The 25,855-nt window shown below is 38.4% G+C and overlaps 1 protein-coding gene across 1 annotated transcript; it reads left to right on the top strand.

Annotated features, from left to right (window-relative positions):
* The first annotated feature begins 22,125 nt into the window (after nucleotides 1-22,125).
* On the top strand, nucleotides 22,126-25,536 carry LOC112189942 (tubby-like protein 8). Its single transcript, XM_024329340.2, has 9 exons — nucleotides 22,126-22,653; nucleotides 22,758-22,863; nucleotides 23,385-23,561; nucleotides 23,745-23,800; nucleotides 23,895-23,991; nucleotides 24,172-24,261; nucleotides 24,364-24,456; nucleotides 24,915-24,982; nucleotides 25,224-25,536. The coding sequence occupies exons 1-9, from the start codon at nucleotides 22,187-22,189 to the stop codon at nucleotides 25,297-25,299; spliced, it is 1,230 nt and encodes a 409-aa protein (XP_024185108.1). The 5' UTR covers nucleotides 22,126-22,186; the 3' UTR covers nucleotides 25,300-25,536.
* The last annotated feature ends 319 nt before the right edge of the window (nucleotides 25,537-25,855 follow it).

Consider the following 25,855-nt stretch of genomic DNA (forward strand, 5'->3'; position numbering starts at 1 on the left):
TGTATAGTTAAGAGCTATCATCACACATATTTGAGGGACTAGTGGTTTGAGTTCTACCACTGAAGAGCCTACTTGCATTTATGAAGATAATGCAGCTTGCATCGAAATAATGAAGCTAGGATATATCAAGGGTGCTACTACAAAACACATATCGCCAAAGTTTTTCTACAATCAGCAACAACAAGCCATCCTCAAGATTCAAGTGAATCAAGTAAGGTCTGAGAAGAATGTAGCAGATTTGTTCACCAAATCATTGCCTAAGGTCATATTTGAGAAACATGTGAAAAGCATAGGAATGCGAAGACTTTCCAATCTCCCCTGATTAATGTAAGTATCAGGGGGAGTCTAACACACACATGTCATACTCAAATGTAAAAGGTGCATTGTGCTCTTTTCCTTCAATCAAGGAAACAACTCATGCACCATTTGATCTTTGACTTGGCACAAAGGGGAGTGTTAAAGGAAAAACATATTATGTGCCTTCGTCAAAGGGACTGACGGAGAGGGAATCAAGGAATCAGTGATTACCATCAATCAACACGATTACGGATCAATCATCATTTAATGTTATCATTGTAATTGATATTTTCGTTGTAATTCTCTCCCTATATAAAGGGGCTATGAAATGAAATGAGTAGATCAATTCCAATTGTCATTTTATTTTTACATAAATTGATTAAATTCACTAAAAACTCCACAAGACGAAGAATATAAATAATTATATATAATTCATAAATAATTAAATCCAATAATTAAGAAGCAAAATATTTCAAATTGTCTAATTCTATAATCAAATACTCCGAACGTCCAAAATTTCAAGTTAGAAACATAGCACAATCTGGTTATACAGGTTCACTTCGTGTTGGCAGGTTGACCCATGGCCGACCCATTTATTAAATGGGTCATGGCAGGTTGACCCACTGCTGACCTGTTTTTCAATCGTGCGGGTTTAACCCGCTTTATTTCGTGCTGGTTTCGAGTCACATTATCGAGTCATGTTCGAATTGACAGCCCTACTTCTAGTTTCTTTGACAAACAAGGGACTTATTACGTGGGACTCTGCAATCCGATTGTCATCTGAAATATCTTAACCCAAACACTCCCTTAGATATTTCATTAATCAACGTGGCAAATTTTACAGCGGATGCATTGGTAAATCGTGGTCACTCTTTCAGAGATAATTAAATTTAGCAACATGGCCCTCCTCTATCTGCTATTTAAGCGTTTAATTTTGACTTGTCTGTCATGGAATATCTTAGAGGAGATTGTATTTAATTTTTTTGTTGTAGTGTTTTTTTTTTTTTATCAAAAACACAAAAAAAGTTACTTGGCTAACCATCTTATTAGCCTAAGTTGACCGCAGATAGTGAGGGATGGACATCTTTCCATTTAAATGTTGTTGACATCTGGTTAGCCTAAGCTGACCACAGCCAGTAAGGGATGGAGAGCAATTTCACGGTTTTCACCGTAAAAGATAGCAGTTTTTACCATTCGGATAGAGGAATTATGGCAAAAATTGAAGGAGCGACGTCAAAGAACAATGGAAACCTGACGAAGGAAACAAATGAGAGAGAAAATCCCTAGAAAAGAGAGAATTGGGGATGAGAGACGTAATTGAGATGCAAAGGTTAAAATCGTAAAAATGTATTAAACAAAATTTTAAAAGGGCATAGAAAAAAAAAAGGGATAAATGGATCATCTTGACTACTATAAATGGATGCCCTCTTTTGGTGTCAAATGACTTCACCAAATTTTGAAGTACCTATAATACCCTTCAATAACATAATTATCAAATTAAGTTAATAGAATATAAATAGATAAAAGTGTAATTAGCCAAACCACCATTATTTTATGTCTAAAAAATAAATAACAAAAATAGTTTACTCGATCTATTTTCCATTAACATCATAATATCACCCGCGAGAAACACGGGCACATTGCTAGTGAACATTAAAATAAGGGGTTTTAAAGCATTTTCTCTTTTTAAAATAATTACCAGTAACATCCAATATACCTGATTTTTAAGCATTAATTTTTATTTTACGCTTTTGTTAATGATTTTATTTTATTTTGACATTTTTTTCTCTAGATGGTTTAAATGTTATTCATGGTTAATTCTGGAGGTTAAAAGCATCTTTAGCAGACTCTCTATTTTGACTCATTAGCTATTTTGGAGAGTATGTTTAACTTTTTATCTATTTTAATAGTTGCACCAAACTTTTAAGTGACTCTCTATTATTATAACTTTTAGCTATCTCGCTCCTAAATATAGAGAGCAAGATGAGACTCTCTATAATTTAAAACATTCATTTTAAGTTATTTTATGTAATTTATAAATACATTTGAACTATTTAATATTCATTTAAAAATAATATAAATTCAAAATTAGCTAAAATAGAGAGTACTGGTGTAGACATATTTTTAAAGTTGCTAGCTAAAATGACTTTTTAGCTACGTTGACTAAAATTTGACTGAAAAATGGCTAGCATTGCTAAAGATGCTCTAAAAAGTTCCGTTAATAACAAAACTGCTCATTTAAGAGACAGTTTTTGAAGGATGTAAAGAATAAGTGAATTTGACGACTTTGAATAAATGTACAGTTTCAAGTTATTATAATTCTAGGTTTTAAATTAGTACATGTGATTGAGAATTTTTGAATCAATCAATCAATGATTGTCATTAATGTATTCTTCACAAACCATAATAAGCCATTACATACCCTTCCGCTGCCATTTAAGGGCATAGGCAGACAAGAAGATAGTGGTAGTACTCACAATGGTACATCAAAATAGACCTACTCATTATACATTCAAACACATTCAAATAGCCAGAGCCCCACGAGCCCACACCGCCACCCAGACACTCTAAAATCGATGCCGCTAGATCTGGAACGCTTTGTCCCTGCACAGAAAGCAACTACAAAACGCCCAGAGATGCCGCCCAAAAAACCTGCCACCAACTCGCCTGCCAAACCCCAAACCAAACACCTTCTCCTTTGACCTTAGTCCAGGGCAATGAAGCACCCGTCTGGCAACCAGCCCAGTGACCATACGGCGATGCCAGAGCTATCCTTAACCGCCGCCGGACAGGAAATGTTTTGGTGATGTACTTGTTCTCTCGCGGTGCTAGGGCTAGAGAGAGTCGTGTGATTGAGATCATTAAGTGAGCATGATTGCAACAAATAATTTTCTCTTAAGAATAATATAATATAATATATATATATATATATATATATCTTTTTGCCAATTTCATTTCATATATATATATATATATATATATATATCTTTTTGCCAATTTCATTTCCTTATCTACCATTTTCACTGAAATACTCAAAATTAAAAGTAAAAGGATCATGTCAAAAATTTGTGACATGTCAAAATTTGAATCCAACCTTAAAGTCCAAAGCATAAAGCCTAATATGTTGTTCAACCAAGACAACATAATAAGTCTAAAGCCACTTGCTACAATTAAGAATACAAATAGTGAATAACAATCTCCATCACAAGAGTAGAATTCTCATTGAAAAGAACTCTAGAACATGCTCACACGTGCCTAAGAGTTCCCCAAATGCTTTTGGTGCTCGTTCGGTAGCATGTCCATGTGGCGTTGTTGTCAGACGTGTTGATTTTCTTTCTGGCCGATCTTCTGTGAAGTGTGGGTGTGGGTCCTTTGAGGTCTAATGGCAGGGGAACAATAGCGAAAAACAGTGAGTGGTTCTAGGTTCTTTGGTTAAGCAGGTTTGGGTCATGGGATATGAGCCGATTAGAGGGGTGATGGAGGGCGGTCGAATCTAGACGAGGTTGCAGGAGTAGAGAGCGCAAGCGAGGTGCCATTGTGATGGGAAGCTTTAGAGCCATGATCTAGGTTATATGGAATTGGGGTCGGGTTCCCCTGAACACGTCGATGGGTGGGAACCATGGTGTGTGGAGTTACGATACTGGGGTAACGGTGGTTATCCAACAGGGGCGGTGGTGGTCTAGAGTTGGTGCAATTGGACTGGTAAGGCTACAGTGGTGGATTTGGTGTAGGGTTTATGGGTTTAGCTAATGGGTTATTGTGACTCCATTGTTGATTGGGCCCAGTTGGGCCTAGGTTTACTTTTCTGTTGTTTTAGTATTTTAGTTATTTTAAAATTTTAAGATGTCAATGGCTTGAAGCCGGTAATAAGTCACTACCATTTTTTGGTAGATCGAGGTGGACTTTGTCCCGGTCTATGTATCTTGTGTGCCTTGTCTGCTCTACGTAGGTGGCAAGTTCCTTACATTGGTAAATGGTCATAGCCTCCTAGTAGTAGTAACGTGTCTGCCTAGGTATGCAGCGAGTTCCTTGCATGGTCAAATAGTCGTAGCCTCCTAGTGGTAGGGTGAAACTAAGTGTCATCTGATTTATATTCAGATGCTAACATACTTATTAGATTATTATGGTTTCGAGTAAGCATTTATTTTCTGATATGTCACCACAATTGTAAAGTGAATGAGGAAGGGTGAAACTAAATGTCATCTAATTTATATTCAGATGACAACATAGTGGGAAAGCTGATCTATTAGATTATTATGGCTTTAAGCATTTATTTTTCTATATGTCACCACAATTGTAAAGTGAATGTAGCAGGGTGAAACTAAGTTTCATCTAATTTATATTCAGATGGCAACATAGTGGAAAAGCTGATGATCTTATTAGATTATTATGGCTTCAAGTAAGCATTTACTGTTCGATATGTCACCACAATTATAAAGTAAATGGAGTAGCCAGTAGAGCACTCTTAGCTACTTGGTGCTTTTTAGAATACATTGTTTTAGTTAACTCTTGTTACTATCTTAGAAAATTCTCTTGATGTTTATTATATATAATCCAAGGTAGGGCTATCAATTTCGACATGACTCAATAACACGACTCAAAACCCACAAGAAATAAAGCGCGTTGAACCCGCACAATTAAAATGTGGGTCAGTCCCAGGTCAACCCGCAATGACCCATTTAATAAACGGGTTGCCATGGGTCAAACCTCCAACATGAAGTGAATTCGTATAACCCGATTATGTTATAATTCTTCTTGAAATTTTAGACTTTGGGAGTATTTGATCCTAGGATTGGACAATTTGAAATATTTTACTTCACCATTATTGGATTTAATTATTTATGAATTATATATAATTATTTATATTCTTCGTCTTGTGGAATTTTTAGTGAATTTGATCAATTTATGCATTTTTTTAGTTAAATGGGTCGCAATGTTAACCCTTAAATGAGTCATTTTGTCTAACACGAATGATATATTTATTAAATGGGTTAAGCGGGTTGGAAACGGGTAATCCATTTGATAAATAGGTTGAGTTTGAGTTTAAATTTTGGACACGATTATTCAATGGGTTGGGTTTGAGTTTATCTTTTGTGACACGACAATTACCATGAAATGACACGAACCCAACCCGACAAGACCTATTGACAGCCCTAATCCAAGGTTAAGGCACCATGTTCCCTCCATGTATTCTGTGGTTTCTTTAATCAAGACTTGAAGGCAGCTGCACCAACCCTTATTTAAAAAAAATCAATCAATCAAGGTTTATTTGCAATATCTCTAGATGCATATTGTAATATGGGGTATAGACACCTTGTCCCCTATGTATTCTTTGATTTCATTAATTAAGCTTTGAGAGCAGCCGCATCGGCCCTTGTTTAAAAAAATAAAATAAAAAAGTCAAAAGCTTAGGCACTAAAACCATGGGAAAAAGCTTAGGAAAACATAGTAAGATCTTTAGGGCAACTCCAACTATAGGGGTTCTATCCCATATTTGAGACCCAAAGAAGACTTGAGATCTCCAACAATCCATTTTAGGGGGTACGACTTGATCTCAAATTTGTGACTTTTCCAGAACTATAACCCTGAACAATAGCTCAGGGCCACACATTTTTAATTAATTAATTAACATGTTTTTAATATAATATTGATAAAGATATACTCTTATTATATTTTAATCAGGAATAGTGAAAATAGTACCTCTATATAGCACCTAATTGGTTAGAGATGAGAATTGGATGATATATCAATAGTGCAAGAATGAGGTTCTAAAATGAGTGTAGCACCTCCAAATAAGACATCATGGTTGGAGTTGCCTTCAGAGCATCTTAGTTCCATGTATTTTTTGGCAAAAGTTGAGTTAAAGTAGCCAAAAAAGTATTTTTTGTTTGTTTTTATTTGATAAGCTGGTTTATAATGCATCTTCATTAGTTCTTTTAGCTATAGCTAATTTTAAATAGAGCTGCTAATTCCTACGTGGCCCGGTAACACTACTCGAAACCCGCACGAAATAAAATGGGTTGAACCCGCATGATTAAAAAACCGATCGGCTGTGGGTCAACCATTCATGACCCATTTAATAAACGGGTCATTCGCGGGTCAACTGTCAACACAAAGTGAACCCGTATAACTTGACTAAGCTATAGTTTTCTTGAAATTTTGGACGTTGAGAGTATTTGATCCGAGGATTAATTGGACAATCTGAAATAATTTCCTTCTGTTTAAGGAAAACTGAATTGGGAGAGAATTGAGTCGTATTTTCATTGATAATAGGGGTCTCTTTATATAGAGGATTACAAGCCTAGAGATAGAGTTGTACATGGAAACATAATCGTACATTGATTGAATATCTCCTAAGATTCTCCGAGAATATCTCTAATATAAACCCTATTTCAACTAGAGCAAGTAACCTCGAGTTTGGGCTAGACACATATTCTGGATTTACTTGAACACTCCCCATTGTGTCACCCAAACGTGGTGCTCCTCTCGTTGCCTCATTAAAAACCTTGCCAAGTAACAAAAACCCAGTGGGACAAAAATAACCTCCGTTGAAGGGGAAAAAGAGCACAACACACCATTCACGTTTCGAGACCATACATGTAGACACCTTCCCCTGATATCTGCATCTCCCCCTGACGACTACGATCATTGGAGTTCGGATAACCTCCGCAAACAATGCTACCAACATGTTTCTCGAAAGTGAAATTTAGGTAATGACTTAGGGAGCAAGCCTGCCGCACTGTCCTCAGATTGAACCTAGTTTATTTTGATCTTGAGAAGAGTTTGTTGTTGCTGATTATGCTTGGTGTTGTTGCTTTTGATGTAGCATTTGCTTCTTTATTCAAAACAAGCAGCATTATCTTAAATGCTCATAGGCTCATCTGTGGTAGACTTCAAACCATAATTGTTCGAACATGCGTAATTATGGATCCAATCCATATACATTCACAAACCATTTCGTCAAGAGCAAGAATCTCTGCATTATTCGAAGATATAGCGACTAAGGTCTGTTCTGTAGACCTCCAAGATATCACGGTCTTTTCCCATGGTGAACACTTAACCAGTTTGGGAATGACCTTTGTATGGGTCAGAGAGATACCCAACATAAGCAAAACCTTCCAAAACACATGTCATTTTGGGATGGGGATAGTGGACGCAAGCCTGTGTTGGCGGCGTTCCTGGTGTGTGATAGGTCTGAATCCATCATCTCTCTATAAGGATATAACGAGCTCATATCAATCGTACATCTCAAGTACCGAAAGATATCTTTTACACCAATCAAATGGCGTCGCGTTGGGGCAGAGTTATACCTTAGCTAACAAGTTCACTACAAATGAGATGTCTGATCTTGTGCATTGAGCTAAGTACAATAATGCGCTTATTGTATTCAAGTAACACACTTCTGCCTCTAGCACATCTTCGTCATCATCCTTCAGACGAAGAGGATCCTTCTCAAGATCAAGACTACAGACGATCATGGGGGTGCTTGAAGGTTTAACCTTGTCAAAATACCTAAGCATCTATCAACACGATGCTCAAGTTCCAAACTGAGGCATAATCGTGTTCTCCTATAATCCTTCATCTCAAAATCGGATTTCAAGTGTTCAACGGTTTCCCTTAACTCTTTAAGGGCTTCTAATGCAGATCATGTCCAACATGAACCGCGATAGAATCAGAAACTTGTTATGGAGACGCGTAGGCATATCCCTTCCCAATCAAGTAGTCACTTTAGTGAACGTTTCAACCTTTTTGTTAACGCGCTCCGTGGTCTAGAGCCACTTGACTTGGGTAAATGAAGTTCACCATGAACCTTCATGTATATTTCATATCTAGATCCCTATAGAGATACGTAGTGACCACATTTGTAAGCTGCATGTTCAGTTATTCGGAAAATACCAAACTGGCAGGGTAGTGGAGTGCAATGACATCCATTACAAGAAAATATGTCTCATCGTAGTCGATTCCAGGGAGTTTTATGAGAAGCCTTGGCCATAAGGCTAGATTACCATCTCTTTTTCTCACTACGCTTTCTAACGAAGACCTATTAGTCAACAGGTTTTATGTTAGGAGGTGTTGGTATCACTAGCTCGAAAACCTTCCTCTTCGTTAGAGAATCTATCTTAACATGGATCACATCTTTCCATTTAGGCCAAATCTCTCTACGTTGGCATTCATTCATCAACGAAGCGTGGTTCGATATCCTCAGACTCAACAAACTCATGCGCAACGAAATGCGTAACTACATCAACAATTATGATGGAGTTTCTATCCCACGTCTTATATACACTAGTGTAATTTTCATAGAGCTCTATATTCTCAGGAATAGGTTCTGACGTTGAGCCGTCCCCCAATGATAACCATAATCCGGAAGATTCTCATGAGACGGATTTTGAGTCTTGATGATCAAAGGATTGGAATGTGCCAAAGTATCCTTCAAACTCTCGGGCTTCCCACGCATCCTAGCTGGGGCCATGGCCTGTAAAGCCAAAGTGCCACTCTCTATGGCATTGGCGCCATGCCTACCTCTGTGTAGGGTGGCGCTACGTCCTCTCGTAGGGACATCCATCCTTGCAGGCATGTTTGCAGCATATTTGTGTGATCTCATCACTTTAATAGGGATCGAGATGAGACATAGTGGGGACAAACTACGACAATTCATGTCGTTCATGTTAAACATTCGTGTTCTTACCTCCCCCTAACGACGGGAAGACTGTCTTAACAAAGTGACATCCGAAAATCTAGCGGTAAGGAGATCGCCTAGTAAGGGCATTAAGTAGCGGACAATTGTTGGAATCTCAAATCCAATGTAGTTGGCCATTCATTTGTAATGTCCCATCATAGAGAATTGTGGCGGCGCAATTGGCACATAAGTGGCACACTCAAAGATGCTTAAGTACGATACTTGTACCCAGTCACTAGCTATAACGCAGAGGTAGATTGAGTGTGGGTCGTAGACGAATTAGCATAGTTGCATGCTATATTTCATTACCCCAAGCGGATATAAGGAGATTGGTGCGCATTACCAATATCCTGACTACCATCGTAGTCATTTTCGCGAGACCATTTGGGTGTGTCCATGAGACTATAATGTCTAACATCAATCCCATTGCAATATCCATCGAAAATCTTCAATGTAAACTCTCTAGCATTGTCAAGTCCAATTGACGGAATAGGATGATCAGGATAGTGAGCCCGTTGTCATATGATATTTGCTAGGAGTGTAGCATAAGCAGTATTACAAGTGGACAATGGCACAACACGTGACCAGCGTGTTTGCGTGTCAACCAAAATCATGAGATATTTAAACGTCCGCAAGTTAGGTGAATCAGTCCACAGAATCCCCACGGATTCTATGTAAGAAGAAAATGAGTATTTTCATATCCTTTGCATAGGACAGTCTCAGTCCTAATTTTCCTAAGGAACGGCTTTTGTAAAATGAGCGAGAGGCTTTAGAAGCAACCATTGAGAATTTTGGTTAGGCCTGAGCGTCTGAAACACTATTTGAAGTAAGTTGGTGATTGCAGCATCACCTGGGGTGCCATCACCATGATGGATGCTATCCATGGTGTCATGGATAGGGATTGTGCCAGCCCTAGGCTGGTTGTCGACGGAGGCGGTGCCCTAGGCAGCTGCGTCGGTCATACTTAGTCCAGAAATCAACTTTTGATTCATGCTTCGTTTCGCTTGAAAGAAATGATGTCCATGTGAAGTTTTTAGTAGACGGATCATCATATCATGACTAGGATGATCTATCCTGTCGTGACAAAGCCAATATGTATCTAAATCCAAGAGATCTTCTCTCATAACTTTATTGGATTAATAGCTCGAATAGTGACATAGAATCCACTAGAGAGACACATAAACTTCTCTAAGATGCACCTTCGTTCGCAATCATTAGAGGTATTGCAAAGGAACTCATTTTTGTTTTCTACATGCGATTTCTCATGGAATCCATTGGCTATTCATAGGTGCGATTGGCCCTAGGAGCGTAGAGAGTTTTTGTGACAGTAAATAAGGTGCCATTTGGCAAGTGGAACTTCGGCTATTCCATGTCCTAGAATTAATACTGATGGCCCAGCCATCGTAGTCACAAAAGTCATATGCTCAGAATCGAAATGGAGTCATAAGAACTCCAAATTTTATTCATAAGTCAACGGTGTTACATCATTGTCTCTTTGACTAAACAAAATCTAATCCAAAATGATAGCTAATGCAAAACAATGGTAGTCGTCTAACTTCTTTCGGTAATTCCAAAACAAATGTGACCAGGTGAGTAGAGAGATGTCAGTGGAGTAAGGCTCTCTTAAGTACCACTAATCTCAGAACCTTCCTAGACGTCACACTTACTTTGAGTGAGCCTACTTTGAAGAAAAACTAAACCATTGACATTTACTACAAAAATATATGGCAATTGCCTATTACATCTCTTGGAAAAATAAAGACTTAAACAGAATTGGAAATCTATTTATCCCAGCCAGATTTGTAGTCTTCCTAGATCATCTTCATGATCTTCTTGTTCCACATAGTGAGCTTCTCTTGCTTCACAATTTGCTTTGTAGTCGGTGAAAATTTTTTATGAGCTCTGCAAATGTGTGTCCAATGACCGGATTCTCCACATCGAGAACATACATCTCTTTGCTCAGACTCCATTGATTGAGGTGCTTTGAAAGCATCATTTGGATGGCTCTTAGTGTTGGTGCCGCCACCAACATGGCCAGAGGCGTTGCCTCCCTATCTCTTTCCACATTGACCTCTTCGGTTCCGTGTTCTCCTATTTTGGCAGTTACCTTCCCAAGTAGAGCGATTATATGGACCAGAATGTCTAGAAGTATCCCAAAGATTAGGGTTTCGCTCTTGGCGCCATCTCTTAGGGGCGCGACTATAATTGGATTCTGGAATATCTGTTTCCACGGATCTCGAATTATAATTCTTCACAAAGACATTGTCATGCTTTTCAGCGACATTCATAGCTCCAATGAGCTCATGAAACCTTGTGATCCATCTCACAGTAACATCGATTCGATAGTTCTTAATTAGCAACCATCAATGCCGAGACGGGGAAGGTAGAGATAGTCTTCTCAATCAACATCGCATTTGTGATCTCTTTACCATAGAATTCCATTAAGAATTTAATGCGAAGTACTTCCTAGTTATAATCAAGAACTGACTTGAAATCACAGAAGCGGAGGCCATGCCATCTCACTTCTAGGTCAGGAAGCAGGGAGTCACGGACGTTGCCAAATCTTTCATCGAGTGAGACCCACAGCCTTCTGGGGTCTTCTTTATTCATACACTCGTACTGGAGCGGACCATCCATATGACGAGTCATTAGGATGTTGGCTTTCGCCTCGCTGCTCTATTGGCTTCCAAAGCTTGAGCTTGCTCAACAGTTAGCACTTCCTGGGTAGGCTCGAGAATCGTATTTAGGATTCCATCGGTCTTGAGATGCTGGCGGACATCACGAACCCACTTGTGATATCCAGAGCCAGTTGTTCCCAATAGAGCAAAGTCCAATTTGTTCAGATTACTCATCCTGAAAGAGAACAAGATCGAAATTAAGGTTAGTTTCGGAGCGTAAAAGGCTACCACGAAAACATATAAAATTTCTGAGCGTAGTTGCTCTCAAGAAATTAGGAGCGTAATTGCTTCCAAGAAATTCAATTCCAAGAGGTATTGGATTAGATCTAAACAATTACGTAAGTGGTTGATCATAAATTCTCTACAAACTCTAAGTTTGGAGATCTCAACAAGCTCCAAGCTTGGAGTGAGCACGAACCCCCACAGTTCCCCTTAATTAGGTCTCCCCTATGATGAAGAAAGGGGGGTAGAAGAAGGGAGGTTGCAAGTCCCCGAAAAAGAAGGGAACGTTTAGTAAAAAAAACCTCGAAATAAGTTGCCGGAAAATTTGGCCTGAAAAAGTCACTGGAAAATGGCCTGAAAATTTGCTGAAAATTGGCCGAAAAAGTGACAGGAAAATCTGCTGAATTCGTTGACCGGAGGGTTGACCGATGTTGACTGGGGGGTTGACCCAGTTGTCGACGTGGCAGATCCGCTGACGCGGTGTAGCTGACGTGGTTGAGATGACGTCAGCAACTTGGACTCCTGGGCTGCGGCTTGGGCTTCTGGGCTTCTGGGCTTCGGCTTGGGCTCCTGGGCTACGGCTCGGGCTCAGCTTGGGCCTCTGGGCTGCAGCTTCTCCGTCCTCTTTTTTTTTTCTTCTTCTTTTCCTTCTGCTGGACTTTCAGTAGGCCGGTTCAGCAATATTTTGGCCCCTGTTTTTGTGAGATTTCTTCCAGTTCCTAAATCTTCAGGTGGAGGAGCTTCTTGTGACAAAATTTGGTGGAAATTGGAGGTCCAGAAGATGGTGAACCGGTGGAATATTTGCTGCAAGTTGTATGCAACTTTCGGTGACCGATTCTGTGGGTTTCAGGCAGGTTCTTGGGGTGGGGCAGCGGGTTCTGGACTCCTGGGATCGAGTTCTTCAATGTGTGAGGTGGAGGCAGAAAAGGCTTCAAGGTTTTGTATTTGGATTCAAGGTTTTTAGCTTCTTGAATCAGGGTTTGGCTATTTGTTTCAGGGTTAGGGCTTCGTGCTGATAACGTGTTTAAGGAAAACTGAATTGGGAGAGAATTGAGTCGTACTTTCATTGATAATAGGGGCCTCTTTATATAGAGGATTACAAGCATAGAGATAGAGTTGTACATGGAAACATAATCGTACATTGATTGGATATATCCTAAGATTCTCTGAGAATATCTCTAATATAAACCCTATTTCAACTACAGCAAGTAACCTCACGTTTGGGCCAGACACATATTCTGAATTTACTTGAACACCTTCAGCATTATTAGATTTAATTATTCATGAATTATATATAATTATTTTTATTTTTCGTCTTGTGGAGTTTTTAGTGAATTTAATCAATTCATACATTTTTTTTGTTAAATGGGTCGCAATGTTAACCATGAAATGAGTTATTTTGTCCAACACGACATGACATATTTATTAAATGAGTTAAGCGAATTAGAAACGGGTTATCCGTTTAATAAGTAGGTTGGATTTGGGTTTAAATTTTGGCTTAATGGCCAAAATACCCCATGACATTTCCTTCTATTGTCAATTTACACATTAACTTATTAATTTTACTCAATACCACACTAACTTTTCCAAAGTTTGCCAATTTTCACATTTCTGTTTACTTCTGTCAAGTTCCATCGTTAAGTACCATTATGTGCAAAACACATGATGGTATTTTGGTCATTTTTCTTTTTCTTTTTATTTGTTTATCTTTTTTCTTTTCTGTTTTTCTTTTTGGGATCAAAATTCCACTATCTTTTCTAGTAAAAAAGGTCATTTTTCTTTTTCTTTTTATTTGTTTATCTTTTTTCCTTTTTGTTTTCTTTTTGGGATCAAAATTCCACTATCTTTTCTAATAAAAAATAATAATAATAATTCCACTATCCATGAATCTTTATTCGTTATGAGAAAAAATGATTTATACATGAACGATTCAATTTGATAAGCTCATATATTCGTCATACAAGTCAACCCTCGTTAACCTCATCATATTATATATATACATATACATATATATATATATATATATATATATATTGCATCCAAACTTTTGAATCATCATTAACTTCCATTTCATTCCATTCAAAATATCCAATACATTGTAACTCAAAAAAAAAAAAAATTCTAATGCATCTAATAAATAAATATATTTGTTTTTTTAGAGTAATATTCAACCATTTTATTAATGATAAACATAAGAAAGATTACAACTTGTAGATGTAGAAACTACATCAAAATATAAAGTAACAAAAGAAATACTAGATACAGCAAAGCATCGGAAATAAAACCTAACAAGGGTATGAAAGGATGCAATTAAGCATTTGATGAAGCACCAGACAGAGTCCGGGCTATGTAAAACGGTACCAATAGTATGGTGAACCATACTTCCACACAAAGATATATGTCGAATAGAGGGTAACATTCTATCAAGATAACCACCGGTAGTGTGACCGACTTTGCCTACTCCACACAAAATAATGCGCTGAATAGAGAGAAATCTTCTACCTAAGTAACCGAAGAAGTAATTCTAGCATGCAGATAAATTTAGGGCCTAAAAGAAGTCACCCGGATCCCAAATGCTAACCCTAACAGCTTCGGGCTCTTTCACCACCTGCCAAGCCCCACTAAGGAAGACCTAGCCCAAAGCCCTACTTGGGCACCCCAGCAAAATAGAAGCCCAGGCCCACCAGGATCTACTTTGGGCACCCACCTTGATCGCGGCTCAGACTGATACTCCACCGACTGTCGTCGGAACAGGCACACCCCGCTCCCACCCACGTGACTCCACCAGCCTCCACTAGAAGTAGCGCAGGTCCAGCCCAAAACCCAAGCGCTGCTCCACCCCGATTGCCACTCCAACGCGCTGGGAAACTGGATCAAAATCCGGCCCCTCACCATCGACTTGAACTGAGCCTGAGATGGCCGAAGACGCCCTACTCTCGTGGCCATCTTGATCTGAGAAGGCAACGTTGCCATTGCTTCTCCCCATTGAATAGAGGCACGATCAGACTGGATCCGAAGGGAAGAAAGTACCCCAGGCCAACATCGAGCCACCAACTGCTGCCACAGCTTCAGTGCTGCGAGATTCGAACAACTGTCATCCTATTTTAGTCGAGCCCGGATTGGACAAAGATGATGAACTCTCGGTGCCATCCCAATCCAGGTATGCTCCGCCTCCACTTCCCTCCTCAGAGAAGAACCGCCAAGATCAAAGAGCATTTGAGAAAAAGAGGTCGTCGCCGGCAAGAGTGCGAGCCATGGTCTATCAGGCGACATGGTAGGAACCGTCCGCCAAGGTCTCGGCGCCGAGAACGATGCCAAAATTTTTCTCCATCTTTGATAGAGTACGGTACAGAGAGGCCAAGAACGGCCCTCTCCCAACCCTAGCAGAGCGCTAGGTAAATTCATATCAGATAATCAAGTTGAGTTAGTCTAAACAAAAATTTAAAACACTGGTCATTAACGCCATAATAATTAGACCACCAAACTAGGAAACAAACTTAAGTTAATCTCCCAAACTATGGTTTCCAATTCATGTTACTGGTAACAACAATATTTTGCACTCTAGTTGAATCATTTGTAACTCCAGAATCAGTTTGAGATGCTTGTTCAATCCTACATTTGTTTGCATGACATCCACGATTGACCTAAGAAACTAGTAAAACTTCATTTGCTTTCATGTTATCCCAAAAGTATACAACAGAAACTTTTCTAGGGGATTGATTTTGTGCACACTCAAGAGCCCTAAGATCATTGTCTATCTCAACCAAACCATTAGTGCAATGATAGGAAAAATACCCAATTCTCTTGATCACATACCCAATATATATGGCAGCTTCTTCCAACTCCCACTTGTTAAATGTGTCCACTTCACAATAGTCTACCTAACATCTAGTACCCCCAACATACTCATCACCTACGAACACACCACCATGTCTGATCTCTATAGTGAATTTGTTTGGTTTAGCTGTATGATAGGAGCATTTTAATGCGACGTTTTACTTGCTTTTCCCTACATTTCTTGCGTTATTTCCTTATTAAAACCCTGTTTAGGAAAGTTTTCATTCTTTGATTGGGAAAGTTCCTATTTGTAGAAAGTTTCTATTTTTATAGTTTCTATTTATCATTTTTAGTAAGTTTCCATTTTCGGTAGTTTCTATTTTTCAGTTTAGGAAAGTTTCTATTTTTCTTATTAGTTTCTATTTTCAGGACCTCCGAGCTAAAATATGGAAATGAACTCATAAATGGAAAGAGGAGCTTGCGAACACCAAGGGGAGCAAAGATGAAGGTACATTGGAGTAGAAAAATGGAAATGTACTAAAAGATCAATTTTACACATATTCCTACTCCGGCTAGGAGAAACCAAGCCAAGCAAAGAAGAAGGAGCGGCCGCCTGACCAAATGAACTTCAAATGAGCTGAAACCTTCCAGATCCATTCTAGACACCCAAAGGATCATTTCTTATGAAGAGTGCCAGAGAAAAATATGAGTGGAAGGCCTTCAAACAATCAGCCCAATTTTCTACAGAAGCAAAACTGGAAAACTGGACCTGTAAGAGGTCCAGCAGCATTTCCGGCCCAACCACATGGCAATAAATTCTGAAATTTTACCACAGTAATCTACACTCATGGTGGATAATTTCATATGAAGAAGTCGAAGGCTAAAATTAAGTTCTTAGTGGAGATAAAAATTGAAGGAATAAAGGGGCAGAAATTCACCTCCAAATCTGCTAACAACCTTTGTCAAACTTGAAGTGGAAAATCTTGAGGAGGAAAATCAAAGTTGCAAGGAAGTGGAAAATCTTGAGGAGGAAAATCAAAGTTGCAAGCAAGTGGAAAATCTTGAGGAGGAAAATCAAAGTTGCATGCAAGTGGAAAATCTTGAGGAAGAAAATCAATTCAAGTTGAACAAGTGATAAACAAGTGGGAAGATTTTTTTTACAAATTTGTCTAAACATATCTAGCCATTCATTTATGTTCATCTCCACCCTCCATTCATCATTTTTTGGGCTATAAATACACTTCTCCTCTCACTCTCAAAAAACCAATTCCTTCATCCATTTCATCTTCTTTGTCTCTCCATTTCCTTTCCATTTTCCTTCTCCATTCTCTAGTTGCAAAGTTCTGCGTTTTCAAGCAAGGAGAGGAAGAAGAAGAAGGAGCCGTGAAGATCATATCCTCCATCATCCACCTTGAAGGCTTGCTTCCAAGATTCAAGATCCAACCATCTAGCTCTCCATCTCCATCTCCCCTCACGGTGTAATTCATTCTTTTTCCTTGTAATGATCTTTTGTTTTCCTTGTTTGAATTCATATGAACTTGTTTCTAGTTAACAATAATGTTTAGGGCAAAGTTTAAGCCCAATTTCTATGTTTAAATAAAGTTTTCGAATTCTATAATTGTGATTCTAAGTTGCTTATGTGAGTTTGTTCGATTAAATTTGCTTTACAGAAAACTTTTATATGTTTATCTTATTTGGGTCGACACTTATAGGATTTGCATGTAATTGGTGCTAGGTTTAAGAACATGAAATCGACTTTTCGTTTTGTGTAACTTGAATCAAAAGTAGTAAAGGTTCTGGACAAGAATCGAATTTAATGGAAGAGGATTGCAATTAGGTGGACTTTTCCATAACTAAGTTGTACACTTGAGTTGATAGCCTTTCTCTATGTCTAATGCGTTGAACATGTCATGATTGACTAGCTTTCTAGGGCTTGATTGCATGTTTGATAGGATTAATCTAGGTGCTTTCGCTTAGGTTAATTAGCATTGAAAAGTAAAAAATGGGAATTCATTTGCTTTCGAATGTTTCACATGATCAACTCCTCTCTCATGACTTAGATGAACAATATTAGGGTTTGAATCAATTTTAATCATATGTTTCGGTTTTTGATCTTTGTTCTCTCACTCCATTTGTATTTTTATGTTTTTGCATTTTAATTATTTTGTTAACTTAGTTTTATTTTCGAAAATCCAAAAACAAAATCCCCCCTTTTTTTCGTAAATAATGTTTATAGTTGTGAATATATTTGTGAATATTATACTTTGTTTTAATTTTAATTGTTTAATTGTTTGACAATGACAGGTGTACCCTCAATCCCCGGAATAGAACGATCCCTATTTACTTATACTACTAACGATATTTTCAGGGTTAAATTATGCGCTTGCTTTGAGCGCATCACTGTAGAAGTTAATACAAAAGATACATAAGTTTCTATAGTACTTGCCAATTTCAATTTACTTTACCAATCCAATCCATTAACATAAGATTAAGATCTCTATCACCATATGGTCTATTAACACTATATTCAAGCATATTTGAAATCTCAAATTTCTGCTACAATAGTCCATTAAAGAAAAAAAAATCCAAAAACTTGATACCCACAGAAAATCGGCAACACAAAAAGAGAGAAAATAAAGCATATATACATGTATAGGGTGCTCTGAATGATTATGAATTGATGAGAAGGTTTGTCCTCATATCAAAATCAGATTATAATTCTCATCATCAATTCCCCTTTACACTAGAAACATAGAACTAAAAGATAGATAGATGAAAATAAATAGACACTACAAGAATAGAGCTAAAAAGAAAGATATATGAAACAAAGTCGTACAATATATATTAATATTGGTACCCTAAACAAAGTCAAGATCAAAGAGAATAGTCAAACAAGAAATATGTATCACTTTAAGCTCACATATTCTAACATGGACAAAGCCATAGATAAACAACAATACCAGCCAATAAAACCCTCAAGCAGGTTGAATATATATTCGACATCAAAGCCAAATAACAATACTAAACCAGACCACTATATATATATATATATATATATATATATATATATATACGGAGCGGACTTCCGCATTGTTGCTAAAGTGCGGACATCAACGCAGCAGCCTCGATCAAGCTTCTACGGCATGGCGCTGCTTACTGGATGGAGGCCACTGGTAGGATGGACAGGTCTGCAGTTGGGTGGAGTCACAGGCGATGAGGTTGCAACGCTGCCCAGAAAGTTGCAGTTGCAGGTCGAGTCGCTGCCCAAAACCTGCAACCTCAATCTCCTCCGACCTCGATCGCTACCCAGAACCGTCTGGGAGGGCTCCGGCCTCCGTCCACCAAGCCCCGAGTCGCCGTCGCAGCTTGGAACGCAGCTACTATGTCGCTGTCAGTACTTTAGCAAAGTGTGGACGTCTGCTTCAGAACCGGACTGTGTGTGTATATATCAAAGCCAAAATAATACTCATTATCAACATATTCTCACAAATTTCCAAGTATGAGATTGATTCATACTCATATAAAAGGTTGATTGAACACTTACTATAGATTGGAGGGTGTCCAGAGTTCCTTATTTTCATGATGTCCATTTCAAATTCACAGTGCGCGCAATATCTTTACGGTTTGAATTTTTTGTGTAGTGGGTTGTCTCAAAGACTCACTTTGGCTGAACTTTGATTATGTCAAACATGAGGATCTTGAGAGAATTGCAACATTGTTGGATATGAGAAGGTATTTTAACGCAAATGGTGTGAAGGTCTTTTCTTCTTCCATGTTAAAGATTAACAAGAATTAGGTTAGATAAACAAAAATAAAAGAAAAAGAAAAATGAACAAAATACCCTCACATCTTTCGCACATGATGGCACTTAATGGTGGAACTTGATGGAAATGTGAATCGGCAAACTTTGGAAAAGTTAGTGTGTTGGGCAAAATTGATAAGTTGGTGTGTGAATTGACAATAAAAGAAAATGTTAGGGGGTATTTCGGCTATTAAGCCTTAAATTTTCCATATGATTATCAAATGAGTTGGGTTTGAGTTTATCTCTAGTGACACAACAAATACATTGACCTGACATGAATGACCTAACACGACATGATCCATTGATATCCCTAATTTTAATCTTTAAGTTATTTTTTCCATTTCAATTTGTTCTTCTTCTTATAGCAGGGTGCATCTAGTTAAATATTTCATGAACTATCTAAACTGTTGAATTATCAAAAACAATAGAAAATATTTACTGAATACTGTTGCTGATATAATATATATCCCACATTAAAAAATTAAGACCTTGTCTATAAATTTATAAGGATTGCGGCTCTCTCATCATTACTAATTAATTTTAATTATAAAGCTCAAATTACTTCATCATGACATCAGTGTGGGTGTGCAGGTCCGCTAATATGTGAATGCCTCAGGGCTTCACGTGTTCTGTGTCACCCAATATTATTCACGTATATGACTTTAAAATTCTCCACATATGCGTGTGCAGTAAGTTGGTTTTTTGTGTAAAATTGAGATTACTTTATCAAATATATCTATAATATTTCATTGAAAGAATAATTAAGGGTTTTTGTCTATTTACCCCATTTTTAGAGATTTTTTTCTCACTTACCCCATTACGTTTTTTTAATTCTCTCTTACTCAAAACACTGGAAGGAGGTCTTCCCTAATTGTTTTTTAATTTTTTTAATACCATTTTACCCTCACCCCTTTGAAACTTAGAGAGCGAGAGAGAGAGAGAGAGAGAGAGAGAGAGAGAGAGAGAAAGGAAAAGAGAGAAACCAAAGGAGACTTCGCCGGAGTCCGGTCACCGGCAGCTGGAATTCGGCCAATTTTCGCTTGATTCCGATCACAGGCCGCCGCCCACCGGAATTTGTTGAAAATCTCACCGAAAAGGTTTTTTGGCCCCCAATAGATCTTTATTGCCCCCTATTACCCCCAGTAGACGTTTATTGTCCAGATAGTCTATTGCCCCCCAATAGACTACTATCAGCTATGTATTGCCCCCCCCCCAATAGACATCTATTGAGGGGCAATAGAGGTTTATGAAACCTCGTCGGAAGTCTCCAAATAGATTGTTGTATATCTCATATGGGGTCGGAGATGTTTTTGCCCCCTGAATAAATCTGTATTGTCCCTCAATAAACGTCTATTACCCCCTAATACCCATTTATTTATTAAAATTAGACAAATAAAACTTTGATTAAAGAAAAAAATAGGGAGATTACATCAATTCAAAACGTCTACTGCCTCTTAATAGACATCTATTGCCCCTTGATAGTTTTTTTTTCTTAGTTCTTTCCTTCTGGGCCTTCTGCCCCCACTTTACCAAAAAATAATAATAATAATAAATTAATTAAATTCTGCACTCATTTTACAAAAAAAAAAAAAAAAAAAATTGGGCACCCAAGTCAAAAGTCGGATGCGTTTCTCGCCGGTGTTCGGAGCTCCGACTCCAAAGTAGTTGCATCTGGTCGAGATGGTCCAAAGTAGATCATTCAATCAATCACAGCCTTAGAGACGATGTCTCCGGTGATGCCGAAGATGATGACGACGACGAAGTCGGTGCTGGAAAACAACGGGGAGAAGGCCGACGGAGGGATTAGTGCGGGGAAGAAGGTTTGGATCAGACTCAGAACTTTTGTAATTAAGATCCTCGTCGACGACGTCCTTGTAGAGAGAGAGAGAGATGGATCCTCGTCGTCGGCGTCGGGGTCCTCCTCCTTGTAGAGAGAAAGAGATGGATCTTCGGGTCGTCGTCGATGTACTTGCAAAGAAAGAGATCGGTGATGAGAGAGAGAGTCGTCGACGTCTTCCTTGCAGAGAGAGATCGATGATGAGAGAGAGTCGGCGAGATCTGACCTGTAATTTTTAATTTTTTGGAGTCCAAAATCGTCATTTAGCGATCAAGTGGGGTTAGTGGGAATAAAATTTTATTGGTGGTGTAAGTAGGCTAATTTTAGTCTATTTTAGTGCTATGGGTGTAGAACCCTTTCTTAATCTATGTTGTTTTTATTCTACAACAGAGGAGTATATTCAAACATGAATCCCGCCCATTGTTCTATTCCAGTTTCTTTTTATTCGTGAATGGCCTAACCAGTCACCACACCCCAAAAAAAGTCAACAGTATTTGAATAGTTACCGTTAACCACCCAATAATATTCTCAACCACAAAACAAAACACAATAAAACCCTCGCACTTTCCAATGCTTATTCAAATTCAAAACTCCAATCTCTTGGCAAAAATAGAAACCTGACCAGTCCCCACTTGAGCATCCGAAGGTGGAAACCCACACGGACCCACCACTCTGCTGACGTGGCAGAATCACAGAAACTATACCCCACAAGTAGTAGCACCACTTTCCAGTAAAAAAGAAAGAAAAAAAAAACCTGGTTTTGTTTCCCCGGTAAAAAAATTTCAACCTCACTCAAAGATTCAAATTTCCTTCCTTTCCATCTATAAAACTCACACTGTCTCACTCTCAGTGTCTCAAAGAAACCACCCAAATCCCAGAAACCTCAAAGCCTCATGATGAGTGGTTGCAAGAGAACGGCACTAATGCCACGGCAATCGTCGTACAATTCCCTCTACGTCAACCGCCTCAACGACCCAAAACACAACCGCAGTTCCAGCGAAGGCGACGATCATTCCAAACCAAACCAGTTGGCTTTGGCTTCGAACGACGAAGACAAAGAGAACGCAACGCCCAACAACAACAGCAGCGACAAGGAGAACTTGCTGGCGAAGAAGCCACTGAAGCAGAATCAACTGAACAAGTCTTTCTCCACCGGCTGCGGCGGCGGCGGTGGGGCCTTGAAGCCCTCGTCGCTTCAGTTCTGTATGCAGATGAGTGAGCCGGAGAAGGAGCTCTTTGGTGGGTCCAAGATGTGGGACCAGCCCAGTGTGACGTCGGACAACTCTAGTTCTCTGAAGATATGGGACTACTCGGATTCTGAGGCTGCTCCTGCTTCTTCTTGGTCCACTCTGCCCAATAAGTGAGAGTTACACAGCAATTTACTGAAACCCAGTTCTTTATTTTTGTTTAATTTCGTTAGTACTAATTGTATGAGTGTGCAAATTTAACTTGGTGTGGTTTCAGGTCTTTGCTGTGTAGGCCGTTACCTATGGATGTAGGAAGGTGCACTTGTGTTATAGTGAAGGAAAAATCTCCAGCTGGGGGCTCTCTGTATTCTCTCTATACCAATGTAAGATATGCATCCCTGTTTTATCTTCTCTTTGAATTTTGAAACAATTTCGTTTTCCGTTTTAATGTTGCTTCAATTATATGAACTATGATCATATTGTTAAATTTGTGCTTGCATAAGCCTGTAGTTAACTTGCCATTAAATTCCCATATTTTCTCTAGAGAGTAAGGGACCATACTAATTAGTAATTACTAGCTAGTGACTTGGAGCTTGGTTTTCTTTTATCATTAGGATTTTGGTCCTCACTATTTCTTTAAGCCCTTTTACTGTATTAATCATCAAGCGTCATCTATATATATTTTGACATTCATGTAAAGTGGTGAAGACTTTTTATGGATCTCAAGCTCCCTGCAAACCTCTAGACTGCCCTTCTCTATTGCTGTTTGTTCAGTTGTAGTTGCTCCATGGTTTCTCTTGTAAAATTAAAATCAGATTGAATACTGAATTGGAACTTGTTAAACTCCGTCGCCGATTAAATCATTTGACTCTTGAAGTTTTGGTGTGGTATTATGATATTACAGGAAGGCAAGGGAAGGCAGGACAGGAAACTAGCTGTTGCACACCATAAGCGGCGTAATGGAAAGTCTGAGTTAACTATTGCTCAAAATATGAAGGGAATATTGTCACATTCAGATGATAGTTTTATTGGGATGGTAACTGCTAATCTCATGGGTTCAAAGTACCACATATGGGATCAGGTTAGACTAAACTTCCTACTTCCTGGAAAGTGGAAACTGAACACTATGAAGTGTATTTACCTGTAAGAATAGCAATCAGACATTTGTTATTGAGTCGTAAAAGTAAATAAACAAACTAAATAATAAAAAAAACCATTTTACTGATTTTAGTTCGGTACCAAGTTGACAACATTTTAATTGCAGGGGAAGCAACCAAATTGCTTGAGCAAACAGTCTAAATCACTTCTTGCTGCTGTATTGTAAGCCTTTTTGTCTTCTTTCTTTCAAACAAACCTGTATGCACTCACATGCAATTTTCAACTTGTAATGCTCAAGTACTCTTTAATTTTGCAGATTCACACCCACAATTTCAACTTGGACAGGAAGTTACAGACGTATAAGGGCATATGTACCCAAGCACCAATCGATGCAGTTGAAGAATACTGCTCAGGTGAGCTCAACAGTTTATAAAATATCATAGTGTCTTCCTATGTTCCAACATTTAGAATACATTCACATTTGCCAGGTTCTTCAAATGATTCTGTAATTTGTTGGTTCCTACATGTTTTTATACTGTAATCCTGTTAAAAGAAAGTATTCTCATCCAATGATTAATGTTCATTTCTCATAGGTACAACACATTAAGGGACTGCCAACAGACTGGGAGGGGAAAATGGACAAAATCCATCAGCTATACTCAAGGGTTCCACTTTACAATAAAGTAGGTCTATGAAATGAACAATATTATCCTATTTTAGAAAATGAAGTGGTGTTTGTTGGTTATTCTTCATTGATTACTTAACTGATTTTTGTTTTCACTCAGATTTCAAAGCAATACGAGTTGGACTTCAGAGATAGGGGAAGAGCTGGACTTAGAATCCAAAGTTCAGTTAAAAATTTCCAGCTGACTCTGGAGGTATTATGAACAATGACCACTCAAAACATTATTTCAGTTCAGCCAGACCAATAGAGAGACCATTCTCAAACATGGTTTTACAGCAATTTTAGGAAGTTCATGTTATGCATATGGGATAAATTTCCTTTTGATACGATCTGGCACATGATGTGTGTGTTATAATGTGTGTTATCTATATGTTTATGTAACATGCTAGATTGCCAATCCGAACCATTAATCAGGTGAAATGCATACATTCCAGATATCTGGAATGAGAACCTTACTTGATATGTATAATATTTCGTATGTGTATTGTGTAATGTGATTTTGTGCACGGCTGTCTGTATCAACATATGTGAGCAAGGCTCTCCAGAGTGTGCTTTGTTTGGGATGCTAACTTTTCTCAACATATTTTTAGGCTCTCCAAACACATGTTTTGTTTGGGATGCTAACTTACCCATGTTTGTTTGATCTTTTAGGAGAACGGAAAGCAGACAATCCTGCAGCTAGGAAGGGTTGGGAAGTCAAAATATGTGATGGATTACAGGTAATTATAAGCAACAGTGCTGTAGTTTTACATATGTGAATTTCTTTATAAAAGGATATAAGGTGATCCATACTTGGAAGTATTTCAGTTCCATATGTACTTTTAAACAAGTTCATATAAGCAACAGTGCTGTAGTTTTACATATGTGAATTTCTTTATAAAAGGATATAAGGTGATCCATACTTGGAAGTATTTCAGTTCCATATGTACTTTTAAACAAGTTCATATATTTGTTTTGCAGATATCCTTTGACAGGCTACCAAGCATTTTGCATTTGTCTGGCTTCTATTGATTCAAAGCTCTGTTGCTCAGTATAACTAGCTTGAAATCATCTTCATGCCACTGAGTTTTGTCGTTCAACCTCTGAACGTGCACAACAAGGCTTGTGCGTCGTGTGACCTTAAAGCCATCTAGGCTTCTAGCTAGTTCTTGATCATCTCACTTAAAGCCATTGAGTATTGTAAGATGGTTGATTGGAAAAGTACATGTGTTGGCTGGTTTCATTAATCTTTGGAATATGATGGTTGGTATGTTCTCTGAGTATATAATTGTTAGTATGTTCTGTTCTTTTGGTACTTTAAATTTGTCGAGGGCCAAAACTAGAACCCTGGCCCAACAGAAATAGCTCGATCATCTGGGGTATTAACTTTTAATGTTACAGTTAGCAGATACTAGAGGGTGTGAGTTCATCTGACTCTACTAACTGCCTATTATAGCATGATCATCAATTGGGTCTGAGATCGAAATGCATCCTTGAGCTTTTCCTTTCATAGTAGTGGGGTACGGACACCTTGACACACTGGCGTCCCAGAAAAGCATTAACGAAATTCAATTGCATTCTGTTATAGTATACATCAGTACTGGTAAAGAGAG

This window comes from Rosa chinensis, chromosome 2 (assembly GCF_002994745.2).
Source record: "Rosa chinensis cultivar Old Blush chromosome 2, RchiOBHm-V2, whole genome shotgun sequence".
NCBI lineage: Eukaryota > Viridiplantae > Streptophyta > Magnoliopsida > Rosales > Rosaceae > Rosa > Rosa chinensis.